Here is a 14,532-nt window from a genome sequence, read left to right on the forward strand (position 1 = left end):
AAAGGGTGGGGGAGATTAAGGAATAAAAGTGAGTCATAGACCTCTTGCTGTTCGACTTTCCCTCTAGGAGAAAAACAAAATTCGAAGCTGACCCTCCCCCTAGTGATAGCCTGGCCTCTCAGGCACCTGCAGTGATCTTGACCAAATGGGTTGGACTTGGGAGGGCTCCTTTGTTTGAATTTGCTTATTGTTTGTTTGCAGTGGAAAGCAGGTTGGTTTTTAAATATAAAACACACTGCTTGCAAGAGAGGAAGTGGGGCTGATTCCCTGTACAACTGGGGGCATCTCCCTTGCTTGTGGGGCCTGCTGTGTAGCAGAAGGCCTTTCAGACGCCGGCCTGCTTTCTTCTCTCCAGCCTCTTCTGCATGCAGAAGCTTCCTCCAGCTCCCGTTTTGGGTTCCTTTTCCTTCGAACTGTTTCCACCAGAAAAACTGCCCTTTCCAAATAGTGCCTAAAGTTCGTTTTAATCAGGTTAAAACTAAAAACCCGCTTACTATTTTAAAGTCTCATGTTGCTATTAACAGGCAGTTTGGAAGAGATGCTCCAAGCAATCCTATACAATGTGTCTCAATACACTGGAGCACTCCGGTTTCACATGTAATGTTAATTCTGTCCGAGACAAATCCCATAATCTGTGCAGTTTCAGAGCCTAATACCGAAAAATATCGGGGCGGGTTTTATTTGGGGTTTTGCTCCCTCCACTCCAGGGGAAAGTCCCAGGGGTTCCCCCTCTATCCTATCTTGCTAACCCAAGGGTGGAAATGGGACGACTATCGGGAATCAGGTTTTATCAGGGCGCGCTGCGCTTACAGGGCGCTGGCCGTTGTGGCGAGAAAAACAGAGGAGTTGAAGGCACTGGTCGCAGATCTGTGCGTGCAGATGCGGGTCTGGGGTTTGGACCCTTGTGCGGCGCGAGTGGGAGAGAGAGCGCCGTCCTTCGTAAAGTCTTCGAAGGAAGGCAAGAAGCAGGCCGAGGTCCTAGCTGAGCCTGACCCTGCATCTTCCCGTTTGGGTTGTTTTCTCCAGCAGCTTCGATTTGTGTGGGATGCGCCCATCTCCTGCCCTGCTCCTTTGTGTTTCTCTCTTGCCTGATTAAAACACGTCTGTGTACGCGGTAAACCACCACGTTAACACTGGCACGCCTGGTGTTGGGTTACCGCTTTGTCCCGTCACGACAGCAAGGTTTTCACCAGGCGTTAGACGCGGGTTCTGACACGCGGTGCGCGCGCCGGGGCCGCCCGAGCGCCCGCTTCTGGTTAAGTGGAGGCGGGCGCGGGCCTGCGGCCCCGGCCTGCGGGTAACCGGAACGGCCGCTGCGCTGTCCGGGATGCCCGCGGCGCCGCTCTCCCTTTCCAGAACCGCCTCGGGCCTTCTGGGCCGTTAAGTGGGGCGCCGGGTCCGAAAAGGAAACGACAGGACACTCAGTTAAAAAACGAAATAAAGCCAAGGCTGGGGAGCGCGCCTCGGTCTGGGACGACCCGCGCCGGCGCCCCGGCCCCCGAGGCCGCCGGGGCAGCGGGAGCCCCGCCGTCCGCGGCGCCTCCTCCCGAGACCAGGGCAGCGGGGGCTCGGCCCCGCCAGGCCCGCCTCCCCCGGCCCGCCATCCTCCCTCCCGGTCCCCGCGCCAGCGCCCCCTGCGCAGGGCGCTCCCCCCGAGCCGGCCTGGCCCCGAGCCCCCCGGGCCGGGGAGAAACCCGGCGACGGGCCGCAGGCCGCGGCCGGCTCGGAGCCCGACCTCAGGCGGGTCCCGTGCTCCGAGCGGAGCCAGCGCGGGCCCGAGGGCGGGGCGGGCGTCGGCAGCCTCGCCGGCCCAGGCCGGGCTCCGGCGGAGATGCAGCGCTCCCCGGCTCGCTCGGACGCGGCGGCCGGCAGTTCGAAGTCAGCGCCGAGGTGGCCGCGGGCGCGGGGAGAGCGGAGCCGGGGCCGGGCGGCGAGCGGGGCCGCCCGCGGGAAGGGCCTGCGAGGACGGAGGAGACGGAGCGTGACCGAAAACTCGGAGGTCTCGCAAGCCGGAACTTAATGGACTTGATTGAATTTCTCTTCTTATCTACGGAGGGAAGAAACACTCCCAAGGTGAAATACAAAGGGCCAAGAATCTTTGCGGGAAAGATAAAGGTTTAGGGCCACAGATCTTCGTAAAGCAAATTACCCCACGCTCACCTCCGCCCCCCAGACAAAGATCAGACGGCCGTTTCGTGTCATTGTCAACTGCCAATGTGCAGTCGAAGGAGCTCCCTGACGCCTTGGGAGCGTGGCGTCATTTCAGGACCAAGGATCGTCATACTGGGCTCAACGTTATGAAGCCCGGTCCTGACTAGGACAGTGACCAGAACTCTCTGGACGTCTGTAAGCCCGCGCTTGCTCCCCGCCCCTTCCCTCCCTCCGCGGCCTGCGGTCAGGGGGGAATTCATTTCTACTTCGCCGTCGATTCAAAGGGATTTAACTCGGTGGTCTGTTAAACGAAGTTGTGCAGAGGGGTTGGAAAAGTCAGTTTGAGAGGGTGCCCAGCGCCTTTTTCAGGACTCCTCCTTTCTAAAAGTATCTGGAGAGTGACCTGGCTGCGTAATTTGCTGAGCAGTCCGATGTTTGTCATCATTATTGTTTTCAAAGAGAGGGTGATCTTTCCTGATTCTTAGTGGGGCATCCTGAAAACTAAAGGTAGTGTGAGAAATTATTTGGGATCTGCTTTACTGTTGTGTGAGAAAAGACGGGAGAGTAAGACCCAGAATCTGGAAAACTAGAAATTCTCTCTCGGGCCCCAATCTCACTTGGCTGTAAACTGCAGTACTGTGAATATGATCAGTAGGTCCTGGAAAATCTTGCCGTCAAGTTTTGCCTCGAGTGTTGGGTGTAAATTATTGCATTTCCTTTAGCAGTAAAACAAAAACAATTTACTTCTTAGACAAGATTATGTAAGGTTCGAGAGAGCATGCGCAGCCAGAGACAGAAAAATTAAATAGCCAGAAAACAAAATGGTTGCAAACTGCTAACCTTCATTTTAAAAAGTTACAATCAAGAGTCATGTGATTTTGGTCAAATTTGAGCATGAGAAGTTTAAAGTGAAATTAAATATTGCTTTTACCTGAGGAGCACCATGATCATTGGCCCATTTGTCTTTTCTGGTGACTGGCTTACAAAATGCTGGTAGGACTGAGAAAGGACCTGGTTTTTTCCTCAGCACTTTCTTAAAAACAAAACAAAACAAAAAACAAACAAACGAAAACTAACCAAGGTGCCTTATGTTCAACTACTGAAATTATAGGTTTTAAAACTTTTCTGAAACTCTTTTGTTCAGAAATAATTTCTGCCTGAATTGCTTTGAGATTCTGATTACATTCCCTCTCGTGTTTACCTCAGATTTTTTTTGGAAGTTAAAAAAAAAAAAAACCCTTAATCACATTAAGATAATAGAGACAAGGAATTCTTGTCATTCTCATTTTCTCTGAGGTACGAGTTCTTCCCTTCTCACTGAAAAAATTGATCTATGTTAAAAACATCCTTATAAAGTGCCTAAGAAATCGCTGGGGTCTGCAGCAGGGGGAAAAGCAATGGTCATTAGGCTCTCAATGTTCAATTTCAGAGCAATCCTGATGGAAATCACAAAAAACTTCCATACCACAGTCAATGATATCTAGTTCATCCGTAGATTAGAGCACAAAAAATTTAAAAAGGAAGTTCGCTAATTTTCTCTTTGACCTAAAAAAAACATGTTTTGGGAAGGAGAGGCTGACGTGGGCTTCTCATTCGCAGATAGTAGTGTAAAATTAAACTGGACCCAATGTTGTGCTAGAACCATTTTAATATAATTATACATATCTGCCAAATCCAGGAAGAAAAAGTTTATGCATATATAACTTTTCCAGTTAACATCTGCAAGCATAAACAACAATGATCTCAGTTTATAAATTCATCGTGGTCAGAGCAATTGACCGATGTCTCTTTACTGCTAGGCTTACCAACAGTAAATTACAGATGAATTAGTGTCCTTTTGCTTGTCTTCTCTTACTCTCCTCATCCAGAGACATTTTGTTGTCAAGTTTCAGTGCAGCTCACCTCCAGCCAAAGGTGGTAATCTTTTTAGATAAGTACTCAGTTGCTCTGAATTTTGCTTATAATTATAACCTATTTAATCACAGAAGAACCCCAGCAGAGGTGGAGTTCAAAGTTGCATACAATAACAGGAGATCACAGCTTTGAAGTCTAGCACAGATTAAAAACCACAGATGTACCATGTATATAAGACACACACTGATTGTCTCTTAAACTACATATTGACTCCTTATGAACATTATTTTTTAAATAAAGTAGTGCATCTAGGACAATCAGTCGCACAATTCACACAGCCCTGAAAAGTTTTTCAGTGCCAACTACCAGTTGGTCATGAAACGTGAGTGAGCTCGAGACACTGTCCATTCCTAAGATTCAACCAAGGATTGGCTAAAACATTGGAACACCTCTGCTTAGGAAGGCTATGTCCTTCCCTCCTTTCCCTCACAATTTAGTTTTGTTTGTTTATTTTTGGTGGTGTTTGGTTGCACATGGCTAGAATGCTTTTGATCACTTTGCAAATCAGAAAAAACAATGACCTAAAACTATGACAGGACCTTAAGCAGATTGGTTTGTCCATTTCAGGTTGCTGGTTGGCAGGCCCCTCAAAGGCCTTCATTTTTCCTTCTATGCCTCCTGGAACATTGATCAGAAGATGAGTCTGAGCATCATCCCATCTAACTCTTTTAACCAATGCCTGGCTAAAACTGGAATGTCCAGCCCAGTATATTTAAAAATCACCCACAAAAAGAGGTTCTACAGGTCTTCACAAAACCTGGAATTTCCACGAGGATGTCTGATCTTTATAATCCAAGCAGTCAGCATTGAAGTTAAGCTTCCAGGAGGCAGTTTGGTCCTTATAATCCAAGCAATCAGTGGTTGAGTTAAAGCCCAAGCTTGAAGCTCCATATCCCTGGGTGGAAAGAGAAGCTGGGGACTGATTGAGATGGCTGGTGACTGCATTGGTACCCATGGGGCTTAGTGTGGCCCCCGGTCCAGGAAGCTGGTGATGCATAGGGGTCAAATAAGATCCACAGTCCATGCCCCCAAAGTAGGAAGTTGAGCCAGCGTATCCTTGACTATAACCTGAAGCCTGAGTGTAGGTCATGGGATAGGACCTCTGCATGCAGGAGGAGGAGGTGGACAGGGGATCTGACAGTGGGGAGATGGAAGCTGGGCTCCAGATAGACACAGGAGCACTGCTGCTGGAAATGGCCGGGACTGCGGTGCTAGAGGGGGGAGTGAATTGGCCACTTGTTCCACTCTCTGAACTCACTTCCCGAGCTGGAGATGTCTTCTTTTTGGCAGGTCTCACTTTGTTTTGACCTCCGTTCTGTTGTTGCTGCTGCTGTTGGCGGCACTTAGCTCTTCGATTCTTAAACCATACCTTGAAAGGGAAAGAAACTTCTTTAATGTGGTTTCAATAACTCCTTAAGGACCAGAGTGGCTCCCAGATTATAATCTGTCCTCCATGGACAGGTGAGCTAAGCAGACAATCTTTCCTGCCACTGAAAACCTATTATATGGGGCTCCCATATCTACTCCTGTAATTGCGAGAAAGTCGGAGAGGCTCTGTCTAAAACCACTTGGCCCTGCTTTACTCCTAGAACAGAACAATAAAATTTAAGATTATCACACAAATATATGGCTAAAAATTTTCCACCTCACTTCCCTCCTATTTCACCTCAAACACACACAGACACATAGACCCACCTGTATTTTAGAACACTCTCACAATGGAATAGAATGTCTATGTCTTTGGGAGGGAAACACAAGAGAAGTGAGTGAAAACAGTTCTGTTGTTATATGCCGACAAGAACAGCCTGCATTCAAGCAGTCCACTGTCCATCCACCAGGGAGCAACTGCTAATTTGGAGATTGCTTCCATCACTCTTTTCGCCTCTTGAAAGACTCACCAAAGAAAACTCTTAAGAAGTGATCCTATTGAAGAAGGAGTCTATTTGTCAGACCTTCTCTGTGGTAAGTGGAGTGACTGTATGTACTCTACTTTGAGCTTGAGGACAGGCTTCTCTACTAGTCTCAAGTCTGAGACTGGAGTCTGTGCCTTCAGGGTAGTGCCAGTCAGCACATAGATTCAGTTTCCGGTACCTGTCAACTTGCGCCTCTGCCTGCAAATTTGAAAATTCTCTTTACCAGCCCTGTTCATGTTCTGCAATGAAGGAGCTGTGTTTGGTGTATAAGGGGGCTTATCAAAATAACTACCAGAATTTTTGGAGGGAAACTACAGGCATTTTCTGGGCAACAAGTCCTTTGCTGTCCTCTTGAACGAGCTCCTATATTGGTGTCTCAACTGTGGTAAAAATGATGCCAGCAAGGCTGAGCCCAACATCACCAACCAGTCAGAGCCATGTATTTTCTTTGCGTGAAGACTTTCATTAAAGCCTTATAAGTGCTAAAACTTCTTCCATCCTATTTTGAAAAAGCCTCTTTTCTGGTTTGCAGTTCACACTGATGTATCCAGGCTGAAGGGCAGTCCCAGGTGGGTATGTGGTTTGGGTGCTAATCATTCTCTCCGGAGAACTCTATATGGGGCTTGCATTCCATTCCAGCAAAGTAGGGAGTTCACTTTCCCTCTCCAGCTTAAGGTCAAGTTAAGGGAGACTAAGGGAAGATAGGAGGGACCACAGTAGATATTATATTAATTATTTTATCTGCTAAATGGTTCAATCTGTAAGAAGTCAAAGAAAACATTCTTACTGTGTAATTTCTTTGGTAAGAGCACCAGCTGCTTCTAATGCCTGGCTCTACCACCAAATTGGTGTGTGACCCTGAGCAAGTCATTTACTCTATACATCTGTAAAAATACTGGGACTATCCAGGAGCTAAGTTTCTTTCACCCCTAAAAGTAGATGAGAATGGGGAAGGACTTCCATACTGAGGAAGGGCAGAATTAAAATATTATGTGACTATCCTTGAAATCTGCCAAGTCTTGACCTCTGTCCACCAGGGACCCAGGGTTCTAGGGCTGAGCTTTATCACTGCAGCTAAATCGACAGGCTTACCTTGCAACCTGGGCCAGAAGACCCTTGCTTATAGGATTGCATGTGGGTGACGGGACAAAAAGGGGCGAAAGGCGAGATCAGGCTCTCAAGGGGCCTTCGGAGAAGACTTTCCTGGCCTCCAGATGGAGCGTTTTCAAGTTTCAAGCCATCGTTTGGTCCTCTCAAAGACCTGGGGCTCCCCTGGGTCTGCATGCAGGCAGGGGAGGGGTGGCACGGTCAGGAAGCCAGGAGGATGGTTCTGTCTACGTCTGCCCTACCTGCACCCTGGACTCGGGCAAGTTGATTTTCAGCGCCACCTCCTCCCGCATGAAGATGTCTGGGTACCGAGTCTTAGCAAACAGCGCTTCCAGCACGTCTAGCTGCGCCCGGGTGAAAGTCGTCCTCTCCCGGCGCTGTTTCCGGGGGGTGGCTGCGGGACAAGAAGCCCAGGGCCCTTTAGGATGGGGGAGCAGTTTCTCAGTCAAAGGGGTCTCTGTGGGAGCTCCGACTTCCCCACCCCCACGCCGCAGCACTCCCCGGTCCTCCCAGCCCTTCAACCCAGAGCCGTCAAGGTTCTCTCCAACCCGTCCCCGGCCTGGGCTCCTGCAGGGAACACTCGACCCAGGATACACACTGCCCGTTCCAGGGGAGCCCCGCTCCGCCTGACGTCGGAGATGCTCTAGCCAGAGCGTGCTCGCAAAACAAATGAAATAAAAGGAAGACAAAAATCCAGAACCCCTCCAGAACCAACCCCTAAACCACGACACAAACAAGAAATCCATCCCGTGAAGTCAAAGGATCTCCGAGGACCGGCAGCTCGGATTCATAGGTCCAATCTCGATGCTGCTCGAGATCCTGGTTTTTAAGACTCCAACGGCCTTTGTTCCTCCATCTTTGAAATGGGGGCATATTTCAGACTTCTCTTTCTACGAGGATTTTCAAAAACAGATCTGAGCGGAAGAGAAAGCGCCGGCCCCCGGGGTAAGTCGCAGCTCCAGGGGTTAGAGGCGGAGGGCCTGGGGGTCAAGGGGGAAGCCCAGGCGTGGCGGGGAGAATAGAGGAGGAGACACCCACCCGGCTGGTCCAGGAGCGCACTTCCAGGAATTGGGCTTCGAGACGTGGGCAGGGGCTTCTCGCCCAGAGGACAAGGACAGTAACCTTCCACTCCCGCTCCAATGCGTGTCCCTCATTCACTCCAATTAAGAATAAAGCGATGGGATTTTCTGCAAGCGGTGTGGATCCACCCACTCGCTTCCCCTAGGCCCTGTCCGCTCCCTCGGCGGATAAATGCCCTGTGGCTCTGACTTGCTTTCCAGAAGGAAAACCCAGTGGGGACCTCGCCTGGAGCTGGGGTGGGGACAGCGCGACCGCCACCCCTGGTGCTCCGGGGGAAAGGGTGTCACATCCCCACGGGGCGGGCGTGGGGAAGGGCGGGGCAGGAGTGCCGCGGGGCTCACTTACCCGGGTAGCCCACCGAGGGGTGCAGCAAGTCCATGCCCGATGTGGTCAGACTCAGCCCATTGACAGCGTAAGGCGGTTGCTTAAGATAAGACATCATGCTAAGGTTGTTTGGAGGCGCAAAGTCAGCCCAAATCTGGGGGACCCAGCCGGAAGGTCTCGCTTCGCCCGGGGTGGACAGATTCAGGGTCCTTGATGGGTGGGTTTGGAGTAGTGTAACTAAGGGCAAAGAAAACAAACAAACAGAGGTGCTGGTTTACTGCTTCGGAGGCAGCAGCTCTTTCACGTTCCACAACTAATTTAAAAAGAGCCCGGGCAGCGCAGGGCAGACGCTTTTAAAGGAGTTGCAGAACACCCCCTCCTCCCCAACCCCCCAGCTGCTCTGAAACTAGAGCGGATGGAGAGAGACCAGATAAACCTGTCTTCCCTACCCCCACCCTAAACTTAAAAAAAAAAAAAAAGTACCCGAAGAAAGCAATTACAATCTGCCTTCCCCGAAGAACAAAACCCCACGCCTTCAAATGCACACATTGCATTCCTATCCCCACATTTGCATAGGACTCATTGGCTGGCACTAGCTAATTGTCTCAAACAAAACTTGATTGGGGCCATTTGCAGAGACAAAGAACTCTTTGGCTAAATAAATAATGCTGATAACAAAGCCCATTGGTGAGAAACAAAGAAACAATTCAAGAAATCTACCTCTCCCCAAACTGTTGCCTTTCCAAGGCAGATTTTAATTATCTTAGCTTTTTACCACTTTCAACTGCTGGGAACCTAAAATGTCAACGCATTTAACATCTAAAATACCAACTTGTTAATCGACAAACTTGAGAAAACTGCTCGACCACTATTATTCCACATTTGAAGTCATTTCCAGTAATCATTTTCACCCAATTAGTAGTCTGGGTAATTAGATTTTGAGGTAAGTAACAGATTTATTAGGGTTTTGGAGAACCTTGATTATATGTGTCTAAAGGACGAAAGCTAAACAAACAAGTATTTAACTTTTAATCGACACCCATCAAATATTTAAACATATTGCAAAAAAAGTCTTCAAGATTAACATGGGCTTTGCTAGAAATTCTGAAGTAAAGTTAGAATCCCACCAATCAGATAATGACAGGCCCCCACATTTGCAAGTAGAAAGGGTGCGCATTTGTAGTGCCAGCCGCTGCCACGGCGATTTTGATGTGTGGGGGCTGCAGATCCTGCAGGAGGCAAATTTTCAGACGTTTGGGTCCTCAGCAGCTACAGCAGTTTCCTGTTAACTCCAGCTGCCTTTGCACGTTTATAGTTTTGAAGAAAGTATATACACAAACACCCAAAGTTGTGAAACTAATAGAATTTCTCCCTACCTTTCAAGTTTCCTACAATCCTATAAGAAAAAGAGCTCAGGCAGGGAAAAGGAAAAAAAAGAAAAGTTATTTACTTCCTTCAGCTGAGTGTCTCTCACTCCCCCAAGCCGAGGGATCCAAAACGGATGTTAATAGAGCCTGGCAGTTTGCAAGTCTGGCTTTTATTTTCCTAAAAGATGGCACTTATCCTGCAAGGATCTCTACTTTGCAACTTTGACACTACGAGAGATTGCTTCAAAATGGCGGATACAAGATCAGGAGAAGTTCCCTCTCACTTTTACAGAGGTCCCACTGAGTTTTAAGGACTCTGGGTTTTCATATTACATTGCTTAAGAGACCAAGACACAAAATTCCACCAAGGGAAACCGGCTACTGCAACTTCTTCCTGATTTAAATTCAAAGCACAAAAATCATGCTTTTCCACCCTCAGATCTAATTTACTGTAATTTTATAAATGCCCTTCTTGGAGGAGTTTGTATGATCTCGTCAGTAAAACTAATTTACTTGCTCTTACAACAAAGACTTGATGTTTTCTATTCTTTTTCCTTTTCGCGACACAGTTATCTGGAGGCTGTGAAAATAATATTGCTTTAAAATACAGTTATTTACTTGTTTAAACAGCCTCCGAGCCCAAGTGTTGTTCTTGTTTAAAATCTCACTACACTGGAAAGTTCTGAAGCACTGTAGAAACACTAAAACCTCGTAGGACGCACGCATGAGAAACGTGGCAGTGCTCTCACACGCAGAGCTCTCATCCGACCAGAAAGCTGGACACTCCACACGTTAGAAAGTAGCACTTTCCCGCAGAAACGCCTCCCAGACAGAGCCACCAGGACAGAGACCCTTCGTGGAGCTCCTTGGCCCCTACCCTCGCAAAACGGCTAAAACTCTCAGGATAACTATTTTCGCTTTTACTACCGATCCATCTTTAAAAGAAAAAGACAAAAACTCCCCAAACAAAACTAGGAGGTACTCTCAACGGCCGGCCTAGGTATGCACTCCCCGGAGGAGAGGCCTTGGGCCCCTCCATCTGCTTTTATAGCCCTGCGAGGCCGCCTTTCTCCTCTCCTTTCTAAGCAGAGCCCAGAAGGGGAAAAAGAAATGCCTTTTCAAAACTATAAACCTCAAGACGACTGCTCACGAGGTGGCCCCTGGAGAACTCCTACCTCGAAGGAGCGGGCGGCAGTCACGCGGCGAGTCCCCGCAGCCACGCCCGCACCTCCCGGCGCGAGTGACTGTGCGGCGTCCCTGCCCGGCAGCCCCGCAGCCCCGCACCTCGCAGCCCTGCAGCCCCGCAGCCCGCAGCCCGCAGCCCCGCAGCCCCGCAGTCCCGCAGCCCGGCTCCGCTGCCCGCCGCGGCCGCGCCGCCTTATATCTAACGGTCAATTCGTGCAATCTGTCGCTCCCTCCCACCCCCCCCTTGTTGTTTTTTTTTTTCCTTCCAAGGAATCCATCTACCAGTTGCTGTGTCCTCGCTCAATAATAATTACCTCGTCCGAGAATTAATTATAATAAATGTTTTCTTGATAAACTAACGAGATAATCCGAGGGGCACACGTCCCTTAATTACAGGCCGCCCTGCTCAGCTCTGCTTCTCGTCCGGGCTGATTAATTTTCTGCATGATGGAAAGGAAACAAAACTACGCTGACTGGCGGCTGGCCCGCGGCTCGGAAGACAACGACGAGGACGAGGAGAGAAAGAAACAGGAGGGACGTGGGCGCCGCGGACACAGCCGGCGACGGCCCCTCTCCGGCGAACTCGTGGCGAAGTTTCTGGCCTCGGGGAATCCAACAACGTGCCACCCGCGAGGGAGGGAAGAAGAAACGTGCCAAAAGGGTTGGCCTTGACTATTAATTATGGCAAGGAGAAAGCCCGGAGTGAGCTCCGGGAGCAGAGGTCGGGCGTCTACCTGCCTTGGGGGGAGGAGTTTCCTCTCCAACTCTTCTCTTGTGCTAATAACTTTTGGTGACGGGAAGAAGTCCCCAGGTGAGCAGGAGAAATCCTGCCCCGAGGCTCTAGAATGGGGCGGGGGTGGGGGGAGGAGAATTTCGAGGAGCGACTTGCCCGTCCCCTCCCCAAGTAATCCACCACTGCAGGGTCTGCGCAGCTCGGCCGTGAGTCCCTGCACCCCACTTCTGTCTGTAAAAGAAAAAAAGCCAACTCGGTGGAATGCTGACGGGGGACTTGGGTTTCAAACAATGTGTCTTGAAATCGGACTAGGATTTCCAGAGTCACTTGAACGCATCAACACGAAGACTCCTTCGCAGTTTGCGGCGCGCCATGTCGCCGAGGCCAGGTGCAGGCTGAGACCTTCTGCGGGCTCTCCCTGGGCCCACCGAGAGCGGAGGCTGGGCCTCCGCGCACCAGTCGGCCCCGGCCCGCCCCCGGCCCACAGTCCCCCGCCGTCCCCGAGCCCGGGAGGGGAGCGCGGGAGCGCGCAGGCAGGCCCCGCCGCCGTCCGGGTCCCAGAACCGCCGAGAGGCCGCCTTTCCCAACCGAGCGGTTCCTGTCCGCGGCCTCGGGCGGAGCGGGGACCACTCACCGCCGCTTCTGCCCGCCCCAGGTGCGCGCTGGGGGCTGCGCGGGGCGGGCCCGGAACCATCCCCGGCAAAGTCACATTGGAACACAACTCTCCTACGCTCGCTCGGCCTGGCGACCCACCGGGTCTGGGACCACAACACTCATGGGGCGTTATTGCACTCCCAGATTTTTATGGGGTTGGGGAGTGGTGATCAACAAGAAAAAGGAGACCTGGAGGCCTTCAGAAGAGGCCGAAAACGGAAAGCGAACCCTGGTGAGCTGCTCTGGGCTGGGAGAGAGGTGGCGGAAAAGAGCGAGCGGCGAGCACCGGGCCGACGAGCTGCTGCGCTCCCCGCCTCCTCGGTTATCCGCTCGGCTTTCGTCTCCGGTTCATTAGGGTCTGGCAGGGCTGCGGCGGCGGCCACCGCGCCCGCGGACCCGCGAGCGAGCCGGCCCTAGAAGGAGCCTATCATTATTTTATTATTGTTTTTATTATTATTAGCATAATTATTATCCATCCATCTTGCTACATCTGCATCTTTTTGTCTCGCACTCTGAAAACGTCCTTGGGATCAATGCAAATGACCCCAACCACATCCGAAGGCCAAAACGCGAAGATCGCAGGGAGAAGGCTAGAATGGGCGTTGACATAAAACAAAACCGCAAACCAAACCCTTCCAAAACACCCCACATTAGACTCTCAGGGTTTCCACGACGTTTTGTAGAAGCGGCGACCCCAGGAGCGAGCTCCCTCCCTTCCTGCCGCTCCCGCCCTCATCTGCGGATCACAGATTGTTCGCAATGATCGTTATTACACCTTAAAAATGTATCCGGAAAAAAATACATCAGCCTTTTGAAGAACTCCACGTTCGCAAAGGTGCATCGGTCGAGTTATTGGAGGTACTGGGGTGATGGTAGGCAGAGGAACACACAGATATGGATATAGACAGACAAACAAGGCAGACGGACACTTACCTTACAGCCTCCTGGAAGGTTAGAAAAAAATCAAATTATCCTTCAAAATTCCAAATAGCCAGCTATCCTAAAAGAAATCAAGAGTATTGAGTTAGAAACTTTGCGGTCTTCGCCCTTCCATAAAAAGTCAAACACAACGAAAAAATTTTTTAAAGAACCGAAAATGAGGAAAGTAGCTCGAGTTCGGAACGCGCGTGGGCCTTCTGCGATACATACAAAGGAGGCGTGAGGAGGGCTGCTCTAGCGATTTTTATTTTTAATAACAGTGGAGGCCGAGTTGGAGCTGAGGTTGGTTCCGCTCTCAGGCAGATTTGCTGAGAAAGCGCCTCTCTGGCAACTTTTTGACGCAAACTCTCCAACCAATGGCAGGGAGAGAATGATTGACACATCTAAGCCAGAGGGAAAATAATAAAAACACACAACAGGGGGAGGAAAACAGGCCGCTGCTGCACGGGGGGACGAGCAGGCAACAAATCCAGGCCTCCGACATTACCAGAATGTTCTTGAAAGACACTGGGCTCTGCTTAAAATATACATTATGGGCCAGAGCATGTGAACTAATTGTATAATTAAAATGATGGACAGGGAGGTCTCTCCTTACTTTCTCCTCTTCTTCCTTTCCTCCCTTCCTCTCTCCTCCCTTTTTTTGGTTTGTTTTTGTTTTAGCGAAGGGGAGAAAGGAAACCCATACGGTGCAAGATGGGAAGATAAAAATATTTAAGACTGGAGCAAGGATAGGCTGGGGAGTAACTGGGTTATCGCGTTCCCCGCTAGCAGTAAGTGTGTGTGGATCAGACGCAGAGAGCAAGTCAGACTGAGCTTAGAATCACGACGATGTGTTCTCAAACAGGGTCAGACCCCGCTGAGGGTACCAGGAAGGGGAAAGGAACCAGGCCTGGGAGTGAGGCGCGCGCGCGCGCAGGCAAGAGAGAGACGGAAACGCAAGTCCAAGAACAAACTATTTTCAAAAATTCAGTGTCTCTCCCACTCATTACGCCCTTGAAAGCATCCCCCGGTCCCCGGAGCCAGAGACCCGGGCTCCCGGGATCCGCGCAGGGTTTCGGAGTTTTAAAAAGCCCAAGGCAGGCTTCAAAGAACACGAACCCCGGAATCTAAGCCCACGGCCGGTTTGGGGAGGCAGCAGGAGCCAGGTCAGGATCTGGGGCGTGAG

At 50.4% G+C, this 14,532-nt stretch overlaps 1 protein-coding gene across 4 annotated transcripts; it reads right to left on the minus strand.

The window, feature by feature from the left end:
- Positions 1-3,781: 3,781 nt before the first annotated feature.
- Positions 3,782-13,844, minus strand: OTX2 (orthodenticle homeobox 2). 4 transcript variants are annotated; one of them, XM_070513676.1, is made up of 5 exons: positions 13,578-13,844; positions 13,362-13,428; positions 8,511-8,726; positions 7,328-7,503; positions 3,782-5,434 (listed from the first exon to the last, which is right to left on the minus strand). In XM_070513676.1, the coding sequence occupies exons 3-5, from the start codon at positions 8,605-8,607 to the stop codon at positions 4,814-4,816; spliced, it is 894 nt and encodes a 297-aa protein (XP_070369777.1). In that variant the 5' UTR covers positions 8,608-8,726; positions 13,362-13,428; positions 13,578-13,844; the 3' UTR covers positions 3,782-4,813. The 4 variants fall into 4 exon arrangements, with proteins under 4 accessions (XP_070369777.1, XP_014706323.1, XP_070369779.1 ...); XM_014850837.3 differs by having other exon boundaries at positions 7,328-7,479; positions 13,578-13,810; XM_070513678.1 differs by lacking the exons at positions 13,362-13,428; positions 13,578-13,844 and adding an exon at positions 11,356-13,349.
- Between the last annotated feature and the right edge of the window lie 688 nt (positions 13,845-14,532).

The sequence above is a fragment of the Equus asinus genome, chromosome 7, assembly GCF_041296235.1.
Source record: "Equus asinus isolate D_3611 breed Donkey chromosome 7, EquAss-T2T_v2, whole genome shotgun sequence".
NCBI classification, from domain to species: domain Eukaryota; kingdom Metazoa; phylum Chordata; class Mammalia; order Perissodactyla; family Equidae; genus Equus; species Equus asinus.